The sequence below is a fragment of the Drosophila mojavensis genome, unplaced genomic scaffold (genome assembly GCF_018153725.1).
Source record: "Drosophila mojavensis isolate 15081-1352.22 unplaced genomic scaffold, ASM1815372v1 contig_136, whole genome shotgun sequence".
NCBI lineage: Eukaryota > Metazoa > Arthropoda > Insecta > Diptera > Drosophilidae > Drosophila > Drosophila mojavensis.
This window is the reverse complement of record NW_025318667.1, coordinates 5,762,189-5,790,137: the sequence shown is the minus strand read 5'-3', so window position 1 is coordinate 5,790,137 and position 27,949 is coordinate 5,762,189. Positions and strand designations below refer to the sequence as shown.

At 41.2% G+C, this 27,949-nt stretch overlaps 1 protein-coding gene across 1 annotated transcript; it reads left to right on the top strand.

Annotated features, from left to right (window-relative positions):
• Positions 1-4,019: 4,019 nt before the first annotated feature.
• Positions 4,020-27,802, top strand: LOC6586017 (protein split ends). The gene is made up of 3 exons (XM_032733098.2): positions 4,020-4,518; positions 23,471-26,081; positions 26,778-27,802. Exons 1-3 carry the CDS (start codon positions 4,516-4,518, stop codon positions 26,948-26,950), a joined length of 2,787 nt encoding a protein of 928 aa, XP_032588989.1. The 5' UTR covers positions 4,020-4,515; the 3' UTR covers positions 26,951-27,802.
• Positions 27,803-27,949: the final 147 nt, after the last annotated feature.

The following is a 27,949-nucleotide window of genomic DNA, read 5'->3' as shown; positions in this document are numbered from 1 at the left end:
TAATATCTGATTAAGCTTACAGTTTCGATACCCAATTCCACTGAATCATATCGAAGTCAACATCCTATAGTCAGCCAATTATGAATCGAAATGGCCAATAGCTACAATTGATAACGAAATTTATTTTAAATGCGGCCAATTCTATATATAAACTCAGAACTCATTGAACATGATATATGATAGGGCTGTGTCAATATTTTGTTAATAGTCAGAGGGATGAGGCCTTGCAACGTTCAGGGTATCTTCTAGTCGGGCACTCTTCATTTTAGAAAATCTCAACTTATTATTAAAAAAAAGATTATTGGGAAAGACATCGCTCGGCCAAAGATGCCATGATTTGATTTTGTTTCACTAAATATTGGGGCTTAGCCTAGAAACCTAATAGCGATCTAATGCCATTGATTCCTGTTCATGTTTGGCTATAACATTTATAGTCCACTCCAATATGCACTCACCTAAAAAAAAAGTATAGTCATAACGATGCAGATAATTGCGCATAATACAAATTCTAATCTCGACTGAGAAATGCCTTCCTGATAAGTGAAGCGGTTGGGGAGATGGGGTAACACATTATCTGTAATATTGTTATGATAGAAAAACCATTCAAGAAAAACTACGTCTGATTAAGACAGACAGTAGAGGAGTAGGGGAGTAGGGGAGTAGGTGAGGAGGTGTCGGGGCGACGTAGAGAAGTGGGAATCTGCAATGAGTAAAATAAATATGCAAGTAAATCGCACGGCGGCCACAACTCGATGAATTCTCAAATGAGTGAAAGTCGTCGGCGCCGCAACGATTGCATAAGGCAAGAGCGGGGAGAGCGAGGAGAGCGAGGGAAGCGTGGGCAGTGCGGTGAGCAAGGGGGTAGGCAACAGACAGCAGGCACAGAGGGAGGAAGATGAAGACGAAGCGGGAACCGTCGCTTGGTTGGACAATTGCGCATGCGCGTAGCTCGTTAAAATGATTTCCAACGCTGGCGACAATTAAAGCAGGCCGGGCCAGACTCTATCCACAGCAATCCCAGGCCGGCAGTCGTCAGTTGGCTGACGTCTGCAAATGCAAAAATAATTCCGGCACTTTTGCATTGGCCGCAGTCCAGGCACGTCGCCGTCGCTGTCGCCGTCGCCGTCGCCGTCCGTCCGATAGTCGAGCTCATGTTTGATGATAAGCGTTAGAGCAATGAGACGAGCTACGTGCAACGCACGGGCCAACGCTGTGCCATTTGGCCCTAAACGATGCTCATATACGCTCATGGCGCAAATGTAACTCTTGGCCATTATTAACAACATTAACAGCAGCAGCAACAACAACAACAACGGCTAAGTATCTGCTGCAGTTGCGGCTGCTGATGCGAGTTTCGTCTCTAACAGTGATGAGACTTGTTTCTCGCTTTCTTCTGGGCAGGTGTTGCGTCGCCGCTGACCCAGCAAACAACCAAACAGCACTAAACAAATCACAAACATTTCGTGCGAACCTTTCTTTTATTATCATCATATTTTTTGGGTTTTTTTTATGTGGGGGGCACACAAACTGCGCCCAAAATGTTGTTGTTGTTTGGGGGCACAGTAAAGATAAATGGCGAGATACAATTGTATCTTTATTTGAATGTTGCTCATACTCGCACTTCTTATGTAATTTGCGCATTTACACATTATGTTTTATTTGTTTATATGTATACATATATATTTACTCTTTTTCTTTCATCTTGTCGCTGCTGTTGCCCAAGCATCAAGGGGGGCAAGAAGAAGCTGAAGAAGCAGCTGAGAAATCGCTGTTAGCCCAGATCAGCATTCAAATGTTGTACGAAAATTATGCGATCCGCATCACCAGGCAAACGAAATCGACAACAATCCCCGCCGTTTGTTTCAAAAGAAATTTGCAAGCCATTACGTCGGAGTTTTTTTTTTTTTTTGGATATTTGCCGGAGTCCAATCAGGGTTATCAGTTCTCACTTGGTCTCAGTGTGGCAAAAGAGAAGGATTAAATAATGGTTGGTAAGTCTCGAGAGGAAGTCGGAAGTATCTTAGCTGAGGAAGACGGTGGCAGCTGTACGTCGGATCAGATCTAATCCATGAAATGGAGGTGCCCTGTGTGCGGAATTTTTACGGGCAGATGGGTAAAGAGATGAAGGGAAGGGCAGATGGACGGACAGACTGACGGATAGACGAGCGGAGGAATGGAAGGCCAGAGGACAGACGAAAGCATGGCCGGACGGACAGTCAGACAGATATACAGACGGATAGACAGACAGACAGATATACAGACGGATAGACAGGCAAACAGATATACAGACGGATACACAGACAGATGAATGGACACACGGATAGACAGACGGACGGACATACAGACGGACAGACACACGGCTGGATAGACGGACAGACGGACAGACACACGGCCGGATAGACGAACACACAGACAGACGGACAGACAGTTAGACAGACAGACAGACGGACAGACAGTTAGACAGACAGACTGACGGACAGACAGACAGACAGAGGTACAGGTGGAGAGACGGACAGGTGGGCAGACGGACAGATGGATAGACACATGGACAGACAGACAGACAGATGGACATTCAAACAGACAGACGGGCAGACAGACAGATAGGCAGACAAACGATTGAATGCGCAGTGGACAGACGGACGTACAGACGGATGAACAGCAAGGCGAAACTAGCACAAAGCTAACATACTCGTTTCACTTGATGAAACGTCATAATTTCCATGTTGCCGTTGAGCCCAATAGACGTGTGAACGACGCTCTAGTTCTGATCTGAATGCTAGCCAAGATCTTTTCGCAGATGTTTGCCATAATGACGTCACAGACTTATCCAATGTTGAGAAACTGATTTAGATCTAGCTTAACTAAACTGCAACAATATTTACTACGTACAAGCTGTGCTTCAAATTTGTTGTTGTTGTTTGTTGGAGATATTCTATTATGAGCCACGTCTAATGATCGTAGTGCTCTTCAAGTACTTCTTATGAGTGAAAATCTAAATAGTTTGCAAACGTTCTCCCAGCCTTTCTAACTGCCAAAGAATGGTAAGTAATGCCAAAAAGAGAAAACAAGTAAGAGGCCTCTAGTCGGGTGTGCACGACTAGTAGAACCACTACCTCAGCACAGAGCTGTCTGGAACACTAATTTTCCTAATCATCAATCATCGTTTCTAAAGGCATATGGAGCAATGAACTCGCCAGCCCATAAAGCATACGAAATAGTAATTTTCTGTCCAAGCTTATGGATTATATTCAGCCCAAGTGCAGCCATTCAACCAACAACCAACAATTTCAATCAGAGCACAAAACCTTGAATGGAAATTCAATATCAATATTAAGTAGTGTAGGTCTATCCGTAATGAAACGCCCAACTAGACTGAAGTAGAGACATTTATTGGCTGTTAACAGAGTTAAGAGTGCCACGCCTACTGCTGCCTGTTATATATTCGTTAGCAGATCATTATACCCTGCATATCCGTGGCAAAATGGTTTCAACTATAGTTAACTAGTTAACCAAATATATTTTTTTTTAAATTAATTTACAGAGAAACATAAATAAATTTTCAAGCTTTTCCCGGCAAAGTCAAGAAAAAATCAATTTTCGTGTCGCAATGGGAATTTCGAATCGCTCTGATTTTGCTCACAGCTTTGGCCAAGGATGTCTCCAGTGTCTCAGTGCCTCAGTGGCTCAGTTTCAGTTTCAGTTTCGTTTGCAGTTTCATTTTCAGTTTCTCGAGCTCAATTCCAGTTTTCGTTGGAGTTTTTGGCCGTTGTCACATTTATTTGCAACATTTTGCATGTTGCCTTTGAGCGAAAACCGCCCGCGAGCGCTCACGTAGCGCTAGAGACTAGAGACCAGAGAGACATACACAATGCGACGCTATCTCTCCCTTTCTCCCTCTCTCTCTCTCTCTATCAGTCGCACTCTTTCTCTTGCGCTGTACGCGCCGATCTCACGTTGCGGCGCGTCGCTTTGTTGGCTTTACCTGCCGCATTTTCCACGAGCGCGGCTCAGTTTGTGGGCGCCTGCGCGCATGTGCAGTTAGTTTTTGTCTCTGGCATCGATCGCTTGGCTAGCGGTAAAAAAATATATTTATTTTTATATACACATACGATCAACGAGATACGAGATACGTGGGTGCACCTCAGCGAGCCTCAATCCGTGCCGAATTACTAAAATAAAAAACAAATTAGTGCTAAAAAAAATCAAATAATATAAAAATAAAAAAAACAAAAACAAAGAATCGAGTGTAAAAAGTTTCTAAAATCGAATTGAATATATATCCCTAGTTCTTTTTTTTTCAAGTGCTATTTCATTTTATCAAGCCTCAAAGTGATCTTAACATAGATAAAAGTAAATAAGAGAAACAACGAGTGTTCTTGTTTTTTTTTTTACCTGTCCTGGACAGGATCTATCAATCGATCAATCAGCGTACTGTGAGCCCCAGCTCGACCCGGCTCGCACTTGAGACTTTTCCTGGGAAATTTTGTGTATGCATTTGCTGCGCCGACACTGAAAATGGTAAGTGTGAAAATGAAAACTGGAAATGGAAAGCAAATACTAGTAGTAAAAACAAATGACGCATTGCGAAGCCCATTTACCAAGAATTTTCACATGGCTAACAAAGTTTATGAGCCTCGCTGAGTCGCCGAGTCGCTGAGTCGCCGAGTCTCTGAGGGTTAGGTCAGGTTTTCTCTGCTCGCAAATGACTCTGTAGAATGTCAAGGGCTTGTTAATGTCCATTCCGAAATGGGTTTTATGGCAGCGGCTGCCTGGCTGCCCCAGGCCAGCTAATCACTTTCCACCTTTCCATATACTACCGCGATATTTGTATGCATATAGCATAAAGTAGAGTATATAATGCAATCTATAAAATGTATTATAGAAAATACAAGAATTCTTCTCGCTTTCATATTGTACTCGGAAGTATTTTGAAATGTATTTGTATAGAGCCATCTTTCCAGCTTCTCTAGCACATTCTAGACCTCTTGAATGATCTCCTCTTATACGTGCATCTGCCACTTGTAACAACCCTTTTCGATCTTCGCTTTCAGTTGAAATTCCTTGAAATTTCTAGAAGCATTTCAGTTGAGTTCAGAACCAAGAATCGAAATGACTTGCAAAATGAATATTCCTTAAAAATATCAAACGAATTTTTAAATGAAGGCATTGCAGTTTCAATATTGATTTGGCTTTTGATTTTTTTTTTTTTTTTTATTTATTTATATATTTATTTTTTTTTTTTATTAAAAACTAAAGCCTAAACTAAAAGTACTCCAAAATATTTCTGGAATTTGTATGCTAAATCTTTTTCTATATACCAAAAAATTTAAAAAATATTATGTATATTATTTATAATAAACAAGACAATTTTAAGACTTAGATTCGATAATCTTAGAAATGGTTTTGGCTATATTTAACACTAAGATACGAACTCCCAGAACAGTATTCTATGGCTTACTACTTCTCGAGTTTACTTTAACTTTCAGTTCAGTATGTTGACTTTTCAATCATGTGGATTAACTTCCAGTTAGAGAGTGGACTACGCAGTTATTTATTCTTAATTGCTAGTTAAGGATGTTGACTATCCTAACTTCCAGTTAGAAATGTTGAATGCTTAATATTATGTGTTAGTACCGTTAACTTTTGAGTTATGTTAACTTTCAGTTTAAAGGGCTGACCATTTTACATAGTAAACATTTTCATTTGAAAACATAGACTATACGACTATGAAATATTGAAAAGCAGTAAGAATTGTTGGCTATGCAGTTGTATAGTATTAACTAACAGCTAAAAATTTTGACTATGCCGTTCTATAGTATTAACAGCCAAATAAATATGTTGACTATTCTGTTCTATAGCACTGAATGTTGACTATTCTGTTCTATAGTACTAACTACCAGTTAAAAATGTTGACTATGCCGTTCTATAGTATTAACTACGAGCTAGAATTGTTGCCTATGCAGTTGTGGTTTACTAACTACCAGTTAAAATTGTTGGCTATTCAGTTCTATAGTATCATCAGTTCGAATTGTTGCACACTCAGCTAAGTAGGATTAAATACTAGTTAGCTGACTACTCAGTAATGTCGTATTGACCTTTAGTTAAAAATCTTGATTATCTTTTAGGTAATCTTAACTGCTAGTTAAGAGGGTTGACACAAACTGGAAATCTTGACTGTGCACTTATGTTACGTTAACTTCTAGTTAAACATTTTACTAATTACGCGTGTAGACTATCCGCTGGCAGTTACTAACTGCACTCTGCAGTCATGTAGTATAATACGATCAGTTAGAAATGTCCTCTAGGCAGCACTCACTGATGGCTTCCATAGGCACGCAGCAGATGCTTTGCAGCTTTCACACACACATGCGCATGTCTCGTTTAGCTAAATATTATGACATGTGGCATATGCAGCTTGGTGCATGCTATACCCACTTAGGCTGAGGCCTTCCTCTCCTGCCTGTCGCACATCTCAAGTGGCTTGTTAAGCTGGCCGGATTGCCTGACAACAAACTATTTGCTGCAGCTGTAATACGCGCATGGCCAATGAAGAAGCCAAAAAATAGTAAACAAGAAACAAGCAAAAAATGAAAATATAATAATAATAGAAGGGTAAGTCAGTTGGCTAAAAGCAAATGCAAGCGCTCGCTTTTCACTTCCCAATGCGCTTAGCAATTAAATGCATTATCACATCAACACGTTCATGCGTCGCCTGGCCAACTGACAACAGCCTTGTTGTTGTTGTTGTTGTTGTTTAGTGTTTGTTGTGTGTTTGTTGGTCTCGCTGCGTACTCCTGTTATCGGCTAAGCCGAGATGAAATTAAGATGCCATCATCGTGCAATCGCATAATTGTGGCCCGTGTCAATGACATTCGACTGCGACTTCGACTTGGACTTCGACTTCGACTTGGACTTCAGTTTCGACTTCTATTTGGTCTATCTGGAGTCCCTGCCGCCTGCAAATGGAATGCAATCGTAGCACTGGCTTACACAATCAGCGCCGTTTCAAGTGCTACAATTACATTCAGACTACATTCAATTCATTATTCATTATATGCATATATCGAAGTACTACATATATAATGTGGCGCATGTTATGCGTGTCGCGTAGTCCCTCCAAAAACACAATGGAAACACACAAAAGTACAAAATACAACAAAGAAACATAAAGAAAGAAAGATTTGGTGCTATAGCACCATAGCCTAGCATAGCTACACATGTCTGGCAGTTCGCCAGCTTTGGTGCTCGTCCAATTTGGTGTTTCACTTTTCAATTGAAATGCATTGGCCGGCGCGCACCTGTTACGCACGCACAGGTAACCCCGCCGCGCCGCCTTCGAACCGCAACCGGGCTGAAACAATAACATTAACTTTAACAATGGCAATACCCAAAGTGTAATATATTTAAACATATATATATTATTATTTTTTTTGTTGTTTTTTTTTTTTTTTTTTGGTATTTTATTTTACTGTGTTGGGCATTGGCGTTTGGTTTTTATGTAACACACAAAAGAAACGCGTCCGTTGCGCTTTTCGCATGCCAAAAAGCCGAATCGATCTTTCATTTCTCTACCGAGCCGTACACCCGCCCCTCTGTCCGTCGATTCGTTTGCCATAATGCGTAATTGGCAGTTGAACCGATCACTAATGCCACTGATAAGGCTAAATAGCGTCATGGGAATCACTTACAGAGGCGCTACTTGAGTCCAATCAGTGATTGACGCTGACCCCGGGCCACTTACGTGGGGTCCCATACAGTCGGCATCGATTCACTCTCACGATGATCCATCTCAAATGAGATGTACGCTCGCCTGATTGACGGGCTGATGTAGCTGTTGATCTATGACTTGACTTCAGCTAAAGTTCCTGTCAATTCAAAGTGGCTGTCAATTGCCATTTATTTTGCTCAGCGATTGAATGATAAATATGAAAAATAATAAGCGCTGTCAAGCAAACCTAGAGTGAAATTTGCCTATATAATAAGCTTGTAGTACTTGATCGTAAGTTACTTTTACAAACTTCATGATAAATTTAATGTTAAATAAGTGCTTTTAATTTATTTCAAAATCTTAAACATTTATGTTTGTAAATTCTCAATTTGACATTCAGCTTACAATCCAATGTTGAGTTGGCTAGCTACTTTATAAGGTGATTCCATCAACTCCATGTTAGATTTGTCAGTCACTTTAGGAATAGAGTCAATTTGCCTTGCTATAGAAGTTTTACATGTCATAATAATATGAAGAAAATCATTTACAAGCTTTAATATTTAGTGAAACATATCGGTTCTTAAACTTAATGTTAAATTTATGAGGCTATTATAATATTTGGCTTGCTGCGACTTGCTCTAAATGTATTACATATTAACATATGAACTAAGTTCTTCTAATTCTACATTTAACATTCAAATGCAGACTAATTTTACAATGCACATGTTAAATTTACCAACAACTGCAAGCTTCATGTTAAACTTAGCAGGCAGTTATAGCATTTGGCTTCACTCGATTTCCTACAAAATGAAAAAAAGTCTATCAATTGCATATTTGAGATGGAACATTTTCAACTGAATGTTAAAATTTACCAGCTACATGGCATACGCAAAGTTTTCACCTTTTGCCATAAATCTGTCGAGTGAAATTTGCTCAAAGTTTCGATCGATTTCCGTTTGGCCAAAGCCTTCCGCTATTCCGATTAGAAAACTGATTAGGCTTAGCTAACTCTGATTTGCATTTATCAGAGATTAATCAGCGGGATTTCTACTGTAGACAGTCAGACTGCCATGGATTACTGTCCGACTGTCGACTCTTGACTGTCGACTGTCGACTGTCGACTGTCGAATGGATTATGCAAGCAATCGTCGTACAGAAATTACGCATACGCCGCATGTGTTACATATATGAAGTAAATTATATGAGCTTATTAATGCATTTAGTTGACACGCTTTTGATTTAAGACGCGGCCAATTAAGCCGCTGGCCGAGCAGCTATCACGAAATTAACGACAGGTAGAAACAGCAGCAGCTCAGCAGCAGCAGCAGCAGCAGCAGCTGATGCGAATGGAAACAATTAACAATAACTATAACAGTGCCATCAGAGTCTGGTTTACATTATTTATAAGCGCTCTAGCGTCGCGCCATTTAATTATAACTCAAAAATATAGCATATGATGCGGCTTTGCGGCCATTTGGCTTACCTCATTATGCCCACTTTTTATGGCCCAAAATAGAGATAAAAAAATAAATAAAAAACAGAAAAAAACGAAACAAAAAACAATTCAAATAATCAGTTGCAATTTCACTTCAATTTTAACAACTTACACAGAGTGTCAGTTATTTATGTGACTCTAGCTCGACTCCAACTCCAGCTCCAGCTCCGAGTCTGACTCGTCTTGACTTGTCTCGTCCGGCCTCATAATTGAGGCCTGTCCAACTCTGCTGAGTTGTTCCCACAGTTCCAAAGAAAATGAACAACAAACATGCAACAATTTTCGGCATTTCCCTAGATAATGTGCAGAACTTGCATAACTGCAGCGCGCATTGTAGCAGAAGAAGAAGAAGCAGCAGAAGAAGCAGAGATCGGCCAGCCAGCCAAAACATAAACTGTTAACTGACGCCCAGCCAGCCTGCTGGCCATTTGGCCGTTTGCGGCCAGCGGCCCATAAAAATATGGCTTAATTGGCGTCACTTAGGCCCAGCGCCAAGATCTTAATTACCAAAGGGCAGCTGCTGGGCCATGCCACACACATGCGCTGCAATACACACTCACGCACACGCACACACACGCACACACACACACACACACGCACACATCTAGCTCGATGCTCGCATTTGACCCCAAAAAGAAATGGCCACAAAAGAAAACCGAAAAAAAGTTCAACAACAATAGAAAATGCTTAGAAACAGCGAGCAGCAGCAACAACAACAACAACAACTTTTACTTTTGTTTTAATTTACATTTTCAACACTCAAGTTCACAATGTGTCGCCTGCACAGTGGGCCCAAATCAATTTGATAGGTCAGCCTAGAGGATTTTGCTCAAGCTTTGCATAATAGCGAAAGTCAGATTGAAACAGTTTAACAGATTTCATATTAATAATATGTAATAATAATAATAATAATAATAATAATAATAATAATAATAATAATAATAGTAATAATAATAATAATATACATATAATAATAATAAAACAAATAATTAATTTTTTTTTTTAATAATATGTAATAATAATAATAATTATAATAATAGCAATGCTAATAATAAAAAAAATCATAGTAATAATTTTAACAATAATAATACTAATTAGAAAAATAATAATAATAGCCAGAAATTATGATAATATGTGCTAATGCTAATGATGATGATATGAGTAATAATAGTAATAATGAAAATAAGAATGATGGTTATTAATAATAACGATGATCATTGATAATAATAGTAATGACTTTAAGAATGATATGGCTTATGAGAATAGCCATAAGGATAACAATGACAATGAAACTTAAGCTTTCAGCTCCTCAGATCTCTGATCAGCTAAAAACCCGAAAACTGTTTCTGAATGTTGTTGGAAGCCCAGAATTTGGAATCGGCAATGTGAATTCAGGGCAGAATTATTTTCTTAGCGCCCACTAACTAAATATAAATATGATTATATATTTATATATAGTACATATATTTTTCATCAAAATATAGCCGGAGATATTCATCTGCCCTTCTATTTGTTTTGCATTGTATATTTTATTTTTTTTACCCATTCAATATTTACTAGCCATAATACTCGATAGTTTGATTTGATTTATTAAGCGTAGTACTCGAAGCGTGTTCTATTAAATCTAATCAGTTTATTTCAATGAAACTATAATATGCCTAGGCTGTTGCTTCACTTATCTTGTGTATTCATAAAATAAAAATTTATCAAGCAAATATTGCGTATAGAGAATGATGTTTTAAGATTTATGTTTTCCAGTCATCTTCAAGACAGGCGCTTTTAGTATTATTATTAGGTTTCTCAATACCTAATTATTTGCATTTTCATTTTCATTTTTATTTGTTTTGCTTTTTATTTCGGGTTTTTTTTCTCACCTTGTTTCACTGTGCCTCGTTTGAGCAGCTGCTTTCCGGCCGCCTCCACTGCCTTGGCAATTGCCCCCCTGCTGCACGCTCCCACCCCCTGTCCGTCCGTTTGTCCGTCCTCCTGCTCAGCAGCTACGTGAATTTCGCGAAACTAAAGCAAAGCCAGAGAGCTGCACGAAACGGGCGACCGGTTCTACGATGTGCACGTTGTCACACGTCTTGGGGGCTGGCTAGAGTACCCAGCCCCAGTCGCAGCTCCAGTCCCAGTGCCGCCCTCGTACCGCCCCCCCACCCGCCAGCTTCAGCGGGACAATGAGACGACGGGCAACTAGCGCCGTTTGAATCTGAAGCTGCGCGTGTGAAAAGCGCATAATTTTTGGACGCGGACAAATTTTCACTTTTTTTTGTGATTTTGTTGTTGTTGTTTTTGTTGTTTTTGCAGTTGTTTTTCCTGAGCGGCGGCAGCCTTTGCCGCTGCACGGCCTGACGTGCCGGCTGTAGTTATTTTAATTTTTTTTGTTTTTTCGTTTTTGTTTTTATTTTCCTAACTATTAAATTTGTTGTTTTTGTTGTTGCTTTTCGAACAGCCGTAGGTGGCGCTGCGGTTGCCGCCGTTGGCCAGGCTTAGCTTGACTTGGCTAGTTAGCTGCGGCGGCTGCTGCTGCTGCTGCTCGTCGTCGTCTTCGTCTTGTGGGTGAGTGGAGCGCCATGCGACAATGGATATAACAATAAAAATCCACAATGCGCCGATTATGTTACCAATCTTGGGAGCTGTTATTATCATATATTATTATGATGCCGTCTCTCTCTCTCTCTCTCTTTCTCTCCCTCTCTTTTACTCTCTCTCTGTGTGTCTTCTCGCCATTTCATTTGTTGTGAGATCTTCGCTCTGCTGGGGTCTTGGCCACATGACATTCGCGCTGATCCATTGTGAACGGCATTGGCCAATTGCCAACAGCACAGCTCCCTTTGGCTTGAACTTGTCCAACTATGCTTGATTAATTAATTGCCTTTAGGCCAATATCAGCTAATTAACTAATATTTGGGCAAGGAACTTCATAAGAAGAACTTTGTGTGTATAATAATAAATTAATATAATATTATATTTAATATATGTATTTCATAGTATTTCCCAAAAGTAGCTCCCAGCTGATATTATAGACCAGTTCGTAAAAGAAAATACATTTTTTGTTGTTAAGTTCCAGTTGCTCTTCTATAACTTGATCTATTCAGGGTCTGGGACGAACGTTGGCTATCATTGGTTTGTAAATCTTGGGCTAAAAATTTGAGTATATTGTTTTATTATATTTACTCATATGCATATAGTACATATATGTATATAATATATAAAGTATACATATATATAATACAGTAGAATCCCGATAAGTCGAAATGGCAAGGGGATCAGGTTTTTTTTTACGAAGTACACAGAAATTCAAATTATCGAGAATTATTGAGAACGAATTTCTTTGATAAATCTATCGAGACTAGACTGTATATAAAGTAATTTGTTCCAATTTCTTTCAAATGTAAACTAAAAATCATATATATGTATTTATAGCTAAAGTCTAAAATCGGATCAAATTTATATATATATATATATTTGATATGTGACTAATTATAGTAATGAGTTAGGTATCTAATCAAGAACGAGCCAAGAGTTGGTTAGTTATCAAAAAATGTTGCTGCATCAAGTTCCCATCAGCTCGAGTCTAACCAATTGTGATCTAGGACCTTGCCTGGGCATGTCTTTCATTTGATTTCATTTCATTTTATTTTCCTAGTCTACCCTATAACCGTGGGATATGCCAATATACATTATATATGTATGTATATATATCATAAGCAATTGATACGCCTAACGAATGTGTCACCGCAACAGGCAGTGTTAAATGCGGTCTTCCGGGAGTGCTGAATAGCTGACTAGCTGACTTGCTGACTAGCTGATTGGCTGACTTACTGAATGGGTCTGGAGTATGACAATTGAGCATCGATTGATGCGATTATGCAAAGACAATGCAAATTGTTCGTTACATCGACACGACAGACAGACAGACAGACGGACAGACTTGGCTCAGCTCCGCTCGGTGCGATGGCGCCATCTTTTTGATGGTCTTCGCTAACTGATCGATCTGTGGAGCATAATGTCTCCTCCATTGGACCCAGATGCGAGTCAATAATTTGTTTATAATGCGATTACGCGACAAATCACAGAAAAACTCGTTAATTACTCGCGTGCTGTCACAATTGTTGACTCTGCTAGAGAAATACCCGTCCCTCTTCCTCTCACTCTGGCACCGTCTTCACTTCACTGTTTCTCTTTCCGCATTGCTAGGCCAACTACTCCGCACAACATTCGCGCATTGCTCACAAATTATCTGCATGAAACAAATTGCGCAAAATGTCGCAGCCAGCTGGCCCGAATAGCACCTGCCCGACAAAGCACAGAGAAGCGCAACCAATCTACTAATTAGCCAGCTTCACCAACTCTATCACATTCGAGTGGTTTCACGGCGGAGGAATTGGAGTTGCAATCGGAGCTGTAGTTGGAGTTGAGACAAGGCCAAACATATAGAGTAGGGTCACTCGCATTAATGAATATATCTCAATTGGAGTTGGAAGTGCGTGTGATGTAGAGTTACTTATGTATAGATAGATAATATCTATCTTTTCTATATACATATATCTGTATATACAAATATCATGTATATATGTATATCTATATCAATTAGAATTGGAAGTGCGTATGATACAGTTGTAGTTATCTTTAGGTTGATATACACACATCTATACAGACATATAGTTGTAGTTATAAAAATACATATAGATATGGACATGTCTATATATAGATATATTACCATATCAATTAGAGTTCAAAGGTCGTGTGATATAGTCTTAGCTAGTCTATATATACATAGATGTATTTCTATATCTATAGAGGCATATCCAGATATGTTTCTTTAGAGAAGTATCTAGGGACATAAAAATATAGGATCTCTAGTAATCATTATATACGGCTTAATATACGGCTATTTTATATCCAGAGTTCATTTGAAGTGGCACAAGTTCTCGCAATGATAAATGATAAATTTGTACACCACGGAATATAAACACTCTGAGATGCCTCCTTTTCCCTGATATATTCACAAATGCCCATCCGTTCATTCCGTATGTCTGTCTGTCTGTCCGACTGAGCTCATAAGCCACAAAAGTTAATAGACTGAAATTTTATATGAATGGCATGTATAGGCATGTTTTTTATTTTTTAATCAATTGAAGCTGCTATCAATATTCATTTATCTGGACCTAGTATTTCGTTAGTTTCACAAGTATACACAGAATGAAAGTAGCGTCCAAGAGAGATTTTTGCCTTCCAGGTAAAAAACTATCTGCTATAGAAATTAAGTGTAATTCTAGATCGTAGAGCTAAAAAATCCCATAGGCTATAGCTTCTTACTATGAGTACAGACTACTTTCTCTCTTTTTCTTTCTCCCTATCTCTTCTTCTCTCTCCCTCTCTCTAATAATATATTAATAAAAATATATTACGTATTGCTAAATGAAAAATTCGAATGCGGCTCATCATGATCATAACATATATTAGATATAGACCTATCGGCATTGCTTTTAATTATGCGTCAACAATTGCTGATTGGCTCCATTTGTGTATTGTCGCCATCCAATACCAGGAATCGGTCATTCGGCTGGCAGTCATTGTCCATTTGTGATTGCCTATCTGGCATAGTATCTGGAATACCAATGCGAGATAAGACTGGCCCTAAGTTATTTATGTCACACTACTCTTGTTTTTGTCAAGCATACATACATATATCAGAGGATATACAACTATATATATAATATATATGTATATGTATTTCAATGGGAATTTCGCCAGAAACCCGCTGTCACGTGATCTTCGCTTGTGGCCCAAATTCCGGTGCATAATATCGTCTCTCTGAGTTTTGCTGCTATTTTTTTTTTCGGTTCATTTCCACTTGCCTATTTGATATTTTGTGCAGCGTCATTTGGAAAAGTTGTTGCAAAATGATATGCAACATTGAAACAACAGAAATATCCGCCCAGATACTTTTCGCGCTACAATTGAGAGACAGCAAAGAAATGGAAAAGAAAAGTAAACCCAAATGAGAGAGGCTGCTGCTGCCCAGAGTTCTCATTATTGTTATCCAATTGGAGCTCATCGTTTGTAATTAAAATGAAAATTATTTGGCCAGAAAAGTCATAAAATAAAGGTGCCTTAGACAGGTGACAGGCTGAGTATATGAAATCGTTGGTTTAGAGTAATGCCAGAGAGATATATGATGTAAGAGACTTAAAGGAGGAGCTGCCCGACTAGGATGTATCCTGAACCTACATAGATTTGGTATTTTAGTAGGGTTGGCGAATAATTTTAAAAAATTGTATCGATGATATTTTAAGTTTTGAAAAAATATCTACATATATGATATTTGAATATATATCAATATTTTTCGATTTTTATTATTATTAACATTTTCCCACCATACATTTTTAATCTGTCCCAAAAGACTAGAATAATAAGAATAAGAATTTTTTATTTATATGATAAATACCGCTTAACTCCCGTATTCGGTACTCGAAACTATCAATGTTTTTTTTTTTTTTTTATATGCGACACAATATCTGAGGTTTTTATTACTTTAAGGCACACATTACATTTGGATGCTCCATTTTTAAAGTCTGAATATTTCGTTTTCACCATTTCCAATTTTTATACTCATTCACGAAAGTGAATCAGTATATTGGTTTTGTGCAATGTCCGTCTTGCTGTCCGTCCGTCTGTCCGTCCGTCCGTCTGTCCGTCTGTCCGTCTGTCCGTATGAACGCAATCTATTTCGGCGCTATAGAAGCTAGAGACTTGAAATTTGGAACACATACTCGTGTATATCTCCGATTTATAAAGTGTTAAAATTTTCCCGATCCGCCCACTAGGGGCGTGGCAAATCGGAAAATGCATTTTCCGATATACCAGAAATCATGTTTGTTGAAGAGCTAGAAAGCTGAAATTTGGTATGTAGGTCCGCGTTGACCACCCAAGATCACGAGCTATGGCGGATATATCTACGCCCATTGGGGGCGTGGCAAATCGGATAAAACTGTATCTCCTAAAGTTGTTAACCTAGAATGCTGAAGTTTTGCACGTCAGCTAATGGTATGATTCTATAAAGTCTGAAGATAAATTATAAGTCTACGCTTATTGGGGGCGTGGCAAATCGGACCTGAAGATATAGTGATTTTTTAAATTCTCCTATATTTTGGACACTATTGATGGCAGAGACCTCAAATTTTGTATATATACTCGGACTGATCACCCAAGACCAAAAAGTTTTGTCGGATATATGTCCGCCCACAGGGGGCGTGGAAAACCGCAAAAGTTTATATCTCCTAAAGTATAATAGCTAGAAGCTTCAAATTTGGATAGTTGAGTTACTGGTAGCCTCCTCTATCGATTCCCTAAAAATAATGTTTACGCCTCTTTAGGGGCGTGGCATATCGAAAAATACCCTGTAATTTTCACATTTTTTGAGGGTAAGCATTCAAACTTTGCAGTCAGGGTACCGTTATCTCTTGCTAAAAACTGACCAAAAATGAGGTGTCTACGCCCAGTTGGGGCGTGGCAAATCGGAAAAACCTGTATATTCTACAGTATTAGAGCGAAACTTAACTACTAAATTGTTGATGGGATGTGAATGAGTATTCCGCAGTCGGTAACGCCCGACTGCAACGTTCTTACTTGTTTTACTTTTCGCTTGGTTCACTTATCACTCAAATATATCACAAATATTTTTAAAAAATATTCGATATTTAGGCAAAAAAATATTCCGATATAAATATATTTGTATACAAAAATATCGATATTTTGATATATTTTCGACAGCCCTAATTCTTAGCCTTCTTCAATACACACTTCACTAACAAGATTCACTCTCTCTTGCTCTCCCTCTCGCTCTGTCTCTCTCCCTCTCTCTCACTCTGACTCTCACATTCGCGCTAGTGCTCTGCTTATTTGGGCTTTGCCATGGGAATTTGATTGTTAAGTAAAGCTAATTAATTAGTTAATTAAACTGTATTGTGACGGCTTTTTTTTATTATTATTTTCTCTTGACACAAAAGTTTTATTTGCTGCTAAAGAGAAAAGTTGCTGCCAACAGAGCCATAGGCATGAAAATGAAAAAATTGAATTTGAAATATTTTTTATGACATATATAATCTTTCTCAATTTATCATTATCTAGTTGTAAATGATAGCTCAGACGCTGCTTAACTGGAGCTAATGCAAATCGTTTAGCTCTTGCTTCACTCCTTTTGAGCTTTCGACTTGCAATTGTGTCGGTATATTTATAATATTTTATTTATTTGCCATTTTTATTTATTTAATAATTATGTTTTCTGCCTCGTCGTTTTTTGTCTAGTTTTAATGCTGCCTTTTTTTTTATGGGTCATATTTTGCATCTTAATAATCATTTGCACTTCCACCTGACACATAAAAAGTCATATGTTGTTGCTGTTGCTGCTGGGCGTTGCTGGCCTTTTTTTTTTTCTTTGCGCCTCTAACAATATTTATGGCCCATGCGCTGAGTATTTTCATAATTAATTTCTTTCAGCTGCGCCAAGAGAAATATGCGGCGCGGCCTAATGTGAATTATTGCGAATGTTGTTGCCACTGCAATTGTTGTAGTTGTTGTTTGGAAAACCCAATGCCGTTATGTATATGCCCATATATACATATATATATGTATATATGTATATATAAATATATCTATGCATATATATATGTTTGTCTGTGACAGTTTTTGTTGCTGCATTTGCCGCCTCTTTTCACATTTTTGATCGACAATTTCACTTTTCGTTGCCGCCACAAGCTCGAGGAAGAGCTCAAGCTCATATAGCCACACACACACACACACAGACACACAAGCTGAGACTTATAGTACCACACATAATCCATGCATGCATATAGAGATATAGATATATATATAAGGTCGACAACAATTGCGGTCTCTGGCAGCTCAAAGATTCCCAGGCGCATTGTTGAATCGCGTGCAGTCTTTTTCTATGGACTCGCTCTTGGATTGAATACATATACATATACATACATATGTATGTGTGCATAGATTGTCTGCCCGCTGGGGTCGTTTGTCAAACCTTATGGCGTTTTCAAGTGCAAAGCCAAGGTTGCATGCGAAGGAGTTGAGTTCGGGTGCCAGCAGTTGGCTCTATTATCGACACGAAACGGGTTTCCAGACAGAGAGAGAAAGAGAGAGAGGGACTGTGTGAGTGAGTGAGAGAACGTGGCTTGTTTGAGGCATCAGCTGTAGCTGATGCTGCCAACTGTTGCAGAATTTCACTTTCTTTCGAAATTGCGCTGACCCCGATTTATTACCAATGACAGCAACAACAACAACAACAGCAACAACAACAACAGCAACGGCGTTAGCTTGGCCATAAGCCTCACAGCCCCCGCTGCTTTTGTTTTATTTGTATTTTATATCGTGTCACAGCGCCTCTAATTGAATTACGTTGTCTGTCTCCCTCTCTCTTTCTCTGCCCCCACATGGTGACAGTTATGCCTGCCTGCCTGCCCCCTCTCGACGCCCTCTTTGCCTCGTCCACCCGTCGCCCAAAAATAATTATGAGAAAGCCCACGCCCATTGTTGCCGCCTCAACTCGTTTTCGGCTGCTCACCCACTGCCATTTCCATCGTCATTTCCATTTCCATTTCCATTGCCATGGCCATTGATATCAAGCCAAATGTGCAGCAAGTTTTCACATAATTAGCCCAGCTGACTACGGCTCCATAAAATAATCCAACTACGGTTCAAAGTTGACCAGCGTCACGCCGAGTGGAAGCTGGGTCCAAATTTCCATGTATTATGAAAATTGGGTCATTAGGATCATCGTGAGCTGGCAATTGGGCAATGCCAATGACAAACTGAGAGAGAGAGAGAGAAAAACTGCAAAGTGAACAATTGACAATATCTCATTCAATAATTCCTTGTGGGTCTTGCTGTTGCCTTTGAGTGGGATGGCGATTAGTTTAGTTAATCCGAGTCTAAATGAAGGTTCGTGTATTAATTTCATGCGAGGAAATCCTATTGGAGTTGCCGTTCTTAGAAGATTCGTATTTGATTTCATATGTGCTGCTCTTGCTTACTACTCCTCTTACTTTCCATGTCCCTCAATCTCTCTCTTTCTTTCTCCCTCTCTTTCTCTCACTTTTCTTTACACTCTTTATTTCTCTGTATCTCTATCTGCACGTCTCTCACTCCGCATCTATCCGGATCATTCTCTCTCTATGTCTTTCAGTGTCTCACTGTATCTCTCTATCCCGTTCTGCGTCTCTTTGTCTCTCTCTGTGTCTCTGTGTATCTCATTGTCTCTCACTGTATCTCTCTGTGTATTTCTCTTCGTATTTTCCTCTGTTTTCTGTCGTCTCTATCTCTGTATTTCTTTGTTTTTCTGCGATATTCTTTGTTTCTTTCCGATGTGTGTCCTCTCTCACCATGTATCTCCGCACTCCACCTTTATAAATCTCGACATTTGTTCATATCTGTCAATTTCTCTCTCTGTCTCTTGCTATCGCTCTCCATCTGGCTCTATCCCTCCATTTCTTTTCAATCTAGAGAAGTGTGTTTATCTATCTCTCTATTTTTCTGTCTCTCTCTATCTGTGTATCTTTCTCCTTCATTCTTTTGCATTGTATTGCAGTTTTTCTCTGTCTCTCTCACCTTTTACTTTCTATGATCTTCTATCTCTATCTTTTTCTTTCTTTCCCTATCCGTTTGTCTATGTCTCTCACTCATTCTCTTTCAGTCTTACGCCGCCTTTTCCTTCTACGCACTTCTCTCTTTCTCTCTCTCTCACTCTGTCTCTGTTTCTCTCTGCCATTCTCTATCACTTCCTCTGACCCCTTCTGCCTCTCTTTCTCTTATGATGCCTGTCAGCTATTACAATTCGCAAAAGTTGTAAAGATAATATATTTTAATCTCTTCTCATCTCCAATTTTCATCTGGTCAGATTTTATATCCAATTTATATAGTCATTCGAAATATATATATCCGTTTGGCAGCTTGCAAATTGACTTCCAACTCAAATGAAATTGAATTCCCAAAGAAAAGTTCAATTAGTTTGGGTTTGTTTACGCTTTAAGTAGTTTTTAAGCAGCTGCTGGCGATCGAAATGCGGAATCGTTGAGCAGATAATGAAGAGTCAACCACAAGAGGGACAGAGAGAGAGAGAGAGAGAGAGAGGGAGGGAGGGAAGATGCCTGGTTAGTCTCAACTTCAGCTTGAGCTGGGGGCAACTGGCTGCCATGTGGGGATGTCAATGAGCGGGGCGAATGCCGAAAGCCGAAAGCCACCATAAATAATGGTAAATTGACATTTAGACGCACATGGAAGGAAGTTCAACATTGCTGTGGGTACCGGGCCGTGTGTTGCATGCAGCTTTTTTTTTTATTGTGGTCGAACGTTGTTGCATGGAAAGCAACAACTGAAGCAAAGGCCAAAGCAAAGGCAACAACAGCTAATGCAAAGGCAACAGCATTGCTTAGACTTAGTGGCTGTTACTTGATGGCCATGATGACGCCATCTGGCGGCCGGTAGCCATTGGCCATTGGCCATTGGCTTGGGTCAATTAACAATTTGGGCCACGACCCTGCCCCCTCGAGTCGAGAGAAAGCCGCAATGAGCCAAAATTCATTCGTCATAGCCACAGTTACACATATTTCAAATCGTATTCAAATTTTGTTAATGCAAATTGTTTTCCGTTGTTGAATTGAAATTTACCAAAAATGAAAGGCCTGAAACTCTTCACTCTTTTTTTTGTGCAGTTATTAAATTCTAATACGCTAATAAATTAAAAAAAAAAAAAAAAACTCTACTTCATATATTCAATTTGAAAAGTTTTATCAATATATGACAAAATATCATTAAGTATTAAAGAGAATTAGTTTACTTATTATTTCATATACTTATATTTAATATTTTTGATATATACATTTTTCTAAATAATAAATGATTATATTTTATGTGAAAACAAAATGGAATAAGAAATTCATTCGTTAACATAAAAAAAACAAAAACCAAAAAAAAAAAAAATAAAAATAAAAATAAAAAAAAAAAAAAAAATAAAAAAAAAAATAAAAAAATAAAAAATAATAAAAGTATACACATAAATATTTAAAACAAGTATAAATAAATACATATATACAAAGTACATATTTCAATTGAATTTTAATTAAAAAATCGACACGAATATAATTTTAATTTAATTTATAGCTTTAAATTAAAAGAGAAAATAAGCTTCGATAAGAAATGATTAAAATATATTTTATTAAAATATATATGAAATTACCAAACATTTGAAAAAAACAAAAATTAAAAAATATATGCAAAACACGTATAATATATTTTTTTTATTTCTTATAAAAATTATTTGATAATAATTTTTGTCAACATTTTTGAAGTCAAGGACCCACCGTGCATGTAGGCCAACATTTAATTGATTTACTTAGGCACTCTTAGTCACATATATACATATATATATATATTCAGGTATTCAGTCTGATATCTGCAGTTATCTGTCGCTGGTATTGTTGTTATTTGGTTGTGCGAGGTTTTGACGTTAATTGGCTTTTAATCTAAGGAAACCACTTGAAATTGCCGAGATTAGCAGCGCGACTCGAGCTATGTGCCGAGTCGAGTAGAGTTGGGTGAGTGCGTATTATTCTATGCTGGGCTCAGTTACAGATATGTCGCATATAGTACTATCAATAGCTGATTCATTTATTTTGCAATTATGTCGTATCTATGTGAATCTGTCATTGGGCCGATTAGTCAGTTTCAGTTACGGTCGGGCTTTCAATTGAAAAGACGCACTATCACGTCAAAGGGGCGGGCAGCTGATAATCGATAACAATGGGCCCGTTATATAATTTATTATATTTCATTCCTTGATCGAGCACACTTAAGACCTCTGCTATCGTTGCGCTCTGTGTGAATAGCCTCGGAAATATTCCATGCTATGAATGAATTTGGCCAAGAGGCAAGTTCTCTGAGCTGCTCCTTATGCAGTTAATAACTTCATTTCGATTTGTGTCTGTAGCTCTATTGGGAAAGAGTTGATTACCTGCTTGAGTGTTTACCTGTTTCACTGTTCACCTGTTGGCATTGTTTTGACGCCGGCCAGACCTTGGCCGTGAACAACGGACTCACCTAACCGGCTCGGCTTAATAATGGATCTCGGTCGCCGCTAACCGGATCAATAAGCCCAATCATTTACCGGCCCGCTCCAATTTGGCCAATATCAATGGTTGCCATCTCGCCGCGAGGCATTCAATTTATGAGCTGAAAAGTGAAATGGAAAATTGATTGCGCGTTGTCTGCACTGAGCGAAAATGTGTGCTACAAACTAGTAGAGCTGCTCTTCTATGCGATTTTCAAGTGCAACTTCTCTAAAGCCCAGTAGAGGTTTCTCATTTCATTGTTTGCCTCGCAGCTCGTGTGACTTTGCCTTTCCATCAGCGTGTGTATGTGTAACTAGCTCTCGTTTTTAAATTAGCTGCCCTTCTATACGCTTCTCAAATTTATTTTGAGTTTCATGTGGACGACACTTCTCTGCATTATGTTAGAAGTAGGACTTTTATATCATTTTCGTCTCGTATTACTGTTGTCAATCCGTTTCTGTTGACTTCTTCAAGTTTGTTGCTCTTCTATGCGATTCTCAAATTAATGCTACTCATTTAATTAGCTTCTCTTGTGTGTGAGACTTGTCTGAAGTAAGAGGAGTAAGAAGCAGCATAGCAGTCCTTAAGATCTTCATTTCATTTTGATGTTACTCTTCTTTTCTTTCAGTGTATGTTGACGCTGGCGCGCATTTTCTTCACTGCTCTACTCCTTGATTTTCATTAAACGTGAGACTTGTTTGGAGTAGGAGTAGAAGTGGGCGTTTTTTTCATTTATTTGTCTTGCATCTCGTGTTACTTCTTCTTTTCTATCAGTGTATTTTACACTTATGTGTGAGCAACTCTCGTTTTCAATTTCGCTGCTTTTCTCCGTGATTTTCAAATGCATAAGACTTGACTTGTTGTCCCTTGTTAAGAGTAGAAATTGTAGTATTCTCAAATTCTTGTCTTAAGTAGAATTAGCAATTGTCATAGCTGTCTTAAGGTTCTTTTTTTAATTTATTTGTTACTTCTCTTTTCTATCAGTGTAGCTGACACTCGCTTTCAGATTAGCTGCTCTTCTATGCGATTTTCAAATTATGTCTGAAGCAGTAATTGGCCTAAAACTGTTTAGGTTCTACATTTTCCTATTTTCTCTCTGTGTACTCCCATCTCATCCTCCATCTATTGTTCTCATTGCAGGCAACTCGCAGCCAGCTGACAACTGCTTTGGGCCTGGCGCTGGCAGCGCTGCTAGTGACCGCTGCCGTTGCGCTGTCGCCGCCGCAGCCAGCTGATCACCTGGTGCCGCCGCCCGCGCCCGTTGCACCACCCGCACCGCCATCACCGGCGCTGCCTGTAGCGCAGCGACTCACACATGCCGGCTACTCGGAGCCACAGCCACCCGAAGGTGGCTTCATGACGCGCGTCGCCCGCTGGTTCGGCCTGGGCGGTCCGGGCTCAGCGCCGCGTGATCAGCAGCTGAGCGCCAGTGGGCTGAGCTATGCCTATCCGAAGCCGACGCAGCATTTCACGGCGGACGGCAAGCCGTGCGGCCTGTGCAACAAGTATCCCTGGGTGCCCATGTTCGGGCAGCAGCATCAGCAGCAGCACCAGCAGCAGCATCAGCACCAGCAGCAGCAGCCACCGCCGCCACCTCTGCATCTGCATCAACAGCAGCTGCCACAGCAGCAGATCTCTGCCTGGCAGCACCACCAGCAGCCCTTGGCGCAGGCCTCGCAGCACCGCCAGCGCGCAGTGCAGTTCCAGGCGCCACCCCAGAGCGTCTTCCTGCCCATCTCGCTGCCAGTGCCCGGACTGAGTCATGTGGCCATGCCTCCACTCTACAATGCGCAGCCATTCCGACCGCTGCCACAGCCACAGCCGCAGCCACAGCAGCATCATCTCTATCCGCTGGAGAATGTTGGCGCTCACTCGGAGCTGCGACCTGTGCCTGCGGTGCCATCGACCACGCCTCAGCCGCCGCCCAGACAATCGAGCAGCAGCAGTAGCAGCAGCAGCAGCAGCTTTGAGATTGTGCAAAGCCATCAGCTGACAGACTTTGTCACCTCCGTGGAGTATCCGGCCACCTATGTGCAGTCGCATGCCATTGACCTGGGCCAGACGGCAACGGCAACGCCGACGGCCACAGCGCTGCCTAAGAATCACAGACCTCTCCATCAGCTGCAGCAACAGTTGCAACAGCAGCAGCAACAACAGTTGCAACAGCAGCAACAGCAACAGCAGCAACAGCAACAGCAGCAGCAGCAGCAGCAGCAGCAGCAGGAGCTGGATATAAGCACTGTGCGCTATCAGCTGGAGGACCTGAGCAGCGGTGCAGTGCATCAGCATTTGCCTGCCTCGCAGCTCCTCACCGAGCTGGGCCACTTTACGCCCATCACCGTGGAGACGCCGACAACGCAAATTCCGGCCGCAGACAACTATCCGGCCGCATCGTCGCAGCAGCAGCAGCAGCACGAGGAGGAGCAGGAGCAGCAGCACCTTTACTATGCCGAACAGTACCAGGACCTAACGGAGACGAGCACCGTGACGCCCGTGTACGAGTCGCTGATCTATACCACGGAGCAACCGGCACCGGCTCCGTCGGCTGCTGTCGAGCTGAACAATCATCTGGTGTCGCACGGGCGCGATGGACGGCAACGGGAGACGCCCAAGCGGCTGCTCGACTCGCCCATCAATCATGGCCAGGCGCACGGAGCACCGCCGCCACGCCCCTTCACCCGTGATCCCGCCGAGCTGAGCTTCCGGCACGAGCAGCCGACGCAGACGCAAGCGCCGACGCCGACGTCCACGTACGGTGCGATCGATGCCAGCGGACAGTATGCGGGCATGTCGCCGCCGGGGCCACAGCAGGTGATCATACCGTATACGACCAAGCAGAAGCCACGCCCCTTCGAGCCGGTCAACTGGACGCCCGGCTGGCGGCTGCGGCCGAGCCAGGAGAATGAGCTGCACGAGCAGCAGGAATCGAAGCTGGTGAGCACGTCCGCAGTGACAGTGGCTCCACCACCAAACACGCGTCGCACCACCAAATATCTGACCAAAATCCTGGCCTCCAATCTGCGCGAGCTGCTGAAGCGGGAGCGCGAGACAAAGCGACGGCCCGCCCACTTTGGCGTGGACATCTCGAAGCTGCAGCACAACATCGACGGCTGGACGGAGCAGGAGTACAATTCTCTGTCGCACCGCCCCAGCACGCCGACCATACGCGGCCGCTCCAAGCACATACCCACGGAGTACTTGACCACAACGACGCCGGCTACCCCGACGGCCACATCGACGGCGCTGCGTCAGTCGAAGACGACGCGCAGCGGTGTCGCCGGTGGCTTTGAGCTGGGCAGCGGCGCCACCTCGAGCCTGGGCAATGCCGGGGATTTGTCCACCTCGATTAACAATCTGGAGCAGCTGCATCTGCGACGCTTCCCGTCCGTCGAGGACAATCGCCTGCTGCCCGACTACCACGAGTCGTCGCATCGCACCACGCCCATGCCCTCAGCCACGCCCACGGCGACAACGACAACGCCAGCGCCCACGGCGGAGACGACGCGCGACTCGATCACGCCCCTGTACATGCGCACCACCGCCTCCACGCCGGCGCCCGTCGAGCTGTGGAAGCAGGCCAAGGTGGCCATTCTGCCCCAGACCAATGAGAAGGTGTACGTCGTCACGCCACAGCCGCGCCATCAGCCCCAGCACAGCGAGCTGGCCGCATCGGCCTCGGTGCCGGCGCCGGTCTACCAAACGCCGGGGCCTAGATTTCCACGTGTGCGACCCACACCAGCTGCGGCAACAGGTAAGGTGATACGGGATAGGCTTACTAGTTGCATCTAAGGCCATCGAGGTTGCTTCCCGCGCTTCACAGTCGGCCATATACTCGCTCAAGAAGCGAGCTGGGTATATTGGGTTTTTGTTCGTCTGTCTTTTAGCTATGAAACCAGCTTTCCCTAGGGTCTATCTAGCATATAGGACAATGGAGTCTGCTTCTCCTGCTTGAAATTTCGATGCATATTCTTTTCATACTCTCTCACATAGTAAGCCGGGTATATTAGCATCGGCTATCAGTCCGTATGCTATTGATTGGATGTGAGACAATGGAGTTCAGATCTCCTGCGCTTCACTTTGAAATATTCTCACTTTATACTCGCTCAAGAAGTGAACTGGGTATATTGGTTTTATCCGTTAGAGATCGAAAACTGGATTAAACAAGTTTATAGCTTATATAACCTTAAATAGAAATATCTGTCTAATATGTGGAAATCCTTGTGGGACGTGGTAAAAACTTATCAGCTTTAGAGCTGGGATTACAACAGCTCAGTGTTAATCTACTCTATATAGCCTGCCCATTAGGATAAGCCACGGTTATATGATCATGATGCGCGAGTATCATGCAGTCGGTGCTTGCCAGCCACCTTGAATATAACCTCTTTAATCTTATACCTTTCTCTCTCTCTCTCTTTTGCTCTTCGCCACTTTCACTCTCCGCTTACAGTCACCAGCGATGTAATGGCCGCCACGCCCACGCCCGCGACAGAACAGGTGCGCAACTATACGCCGGACATATTTGGCTTGATGGGTCTGTCCGCCTATGTGCCAGCGGAGCCAGTGGAGATCATTGATGGCAATTCCAAAGTAAATCGCAATGCAGCAAACCGTTGGCTTTGATACGTAATCATAATGTTTGCTTTGTCTCGAACACACTCACACACACATATGCATATTATTCATGATTCATCACTGCATCCACATCCGCTCACTCGACACTCACATACACACACACACACTCAGGTAATCACAATTGTGACAGCGGCGCCCTCGGCGGCTGCGCTGCAGCGACCAACACCAAAGTCCACGATATCGCCTAGACCCAGATAGAGCCAATGCCAGGACGCAGCCCTCCAGGACTCAGCCGGAGCAGAGAGCAGAGAGCTCCTGAGTTCCGATTTCCCAAAGCGGTTCCATTGACCAGAGCGGCGCATCTATTGTAATATATTTCCCCAGGCCGATTCGATGGATGCTTGCACCTGACTTATCGTGTTGCGAATTTATTTTGTAAGCCTTAAACCAATTTTAGAGTATTTTTGCATTTGGTAGCTTTACACGTACACTTAGTTTTATCCGTATTGGTAATGTGTTTTACTGCTACATATATATATTTTTTTTGTTTTTTTTTTTTTCGTGACGTGAACTTTAATTGTATTTCAAGTATATACATATATATAGGTAAATATATATATGCATATATATGTTCGTAGCAATATGGAAAGTCTAGTTTGGCCACGCCCCATTGTCACGTGCGTGTGGGGGCGGCTGCGCAGTGTGTACGTATGTTTCTAATTACTTAAGCGGAATAAAAAGATTAAACAAAACCACAGAAAAAAATGAAGAAAATAAGCTATTGAAATGCTATCATAAGACATATAAAATGCGAATCGAAAGTCACTTTTATGTATCTAAGCTGAGAGAATTGCAACTTATTCAATATATTAAAATAAACGTAATATTTGTACGTGCCTTGATTTATTCCTGCATTTAATACTGACTCTGCCTAAAAGTATGCTACAAAAATATGCAACTGCTGCATGCGCTGCTATTTGTGTGGCGCGCAAAAGTATGCTGCACTTTTTATAATATGAATACAAAGCCAAGGAGTTGTCAGAGTCT

Bases quoted from the DNA above. Each gene is read 5' to 3' on its own strand.
- LOC6586017 (XM_032733098.2), top strand. The intron at 26,082-26,777 runs GTAAGGTGATAC...CTCCGCTTACAG, and splicing joins CACACCAGCTGCGGCAACAG to TCACCAGCGATGTAATGGCC.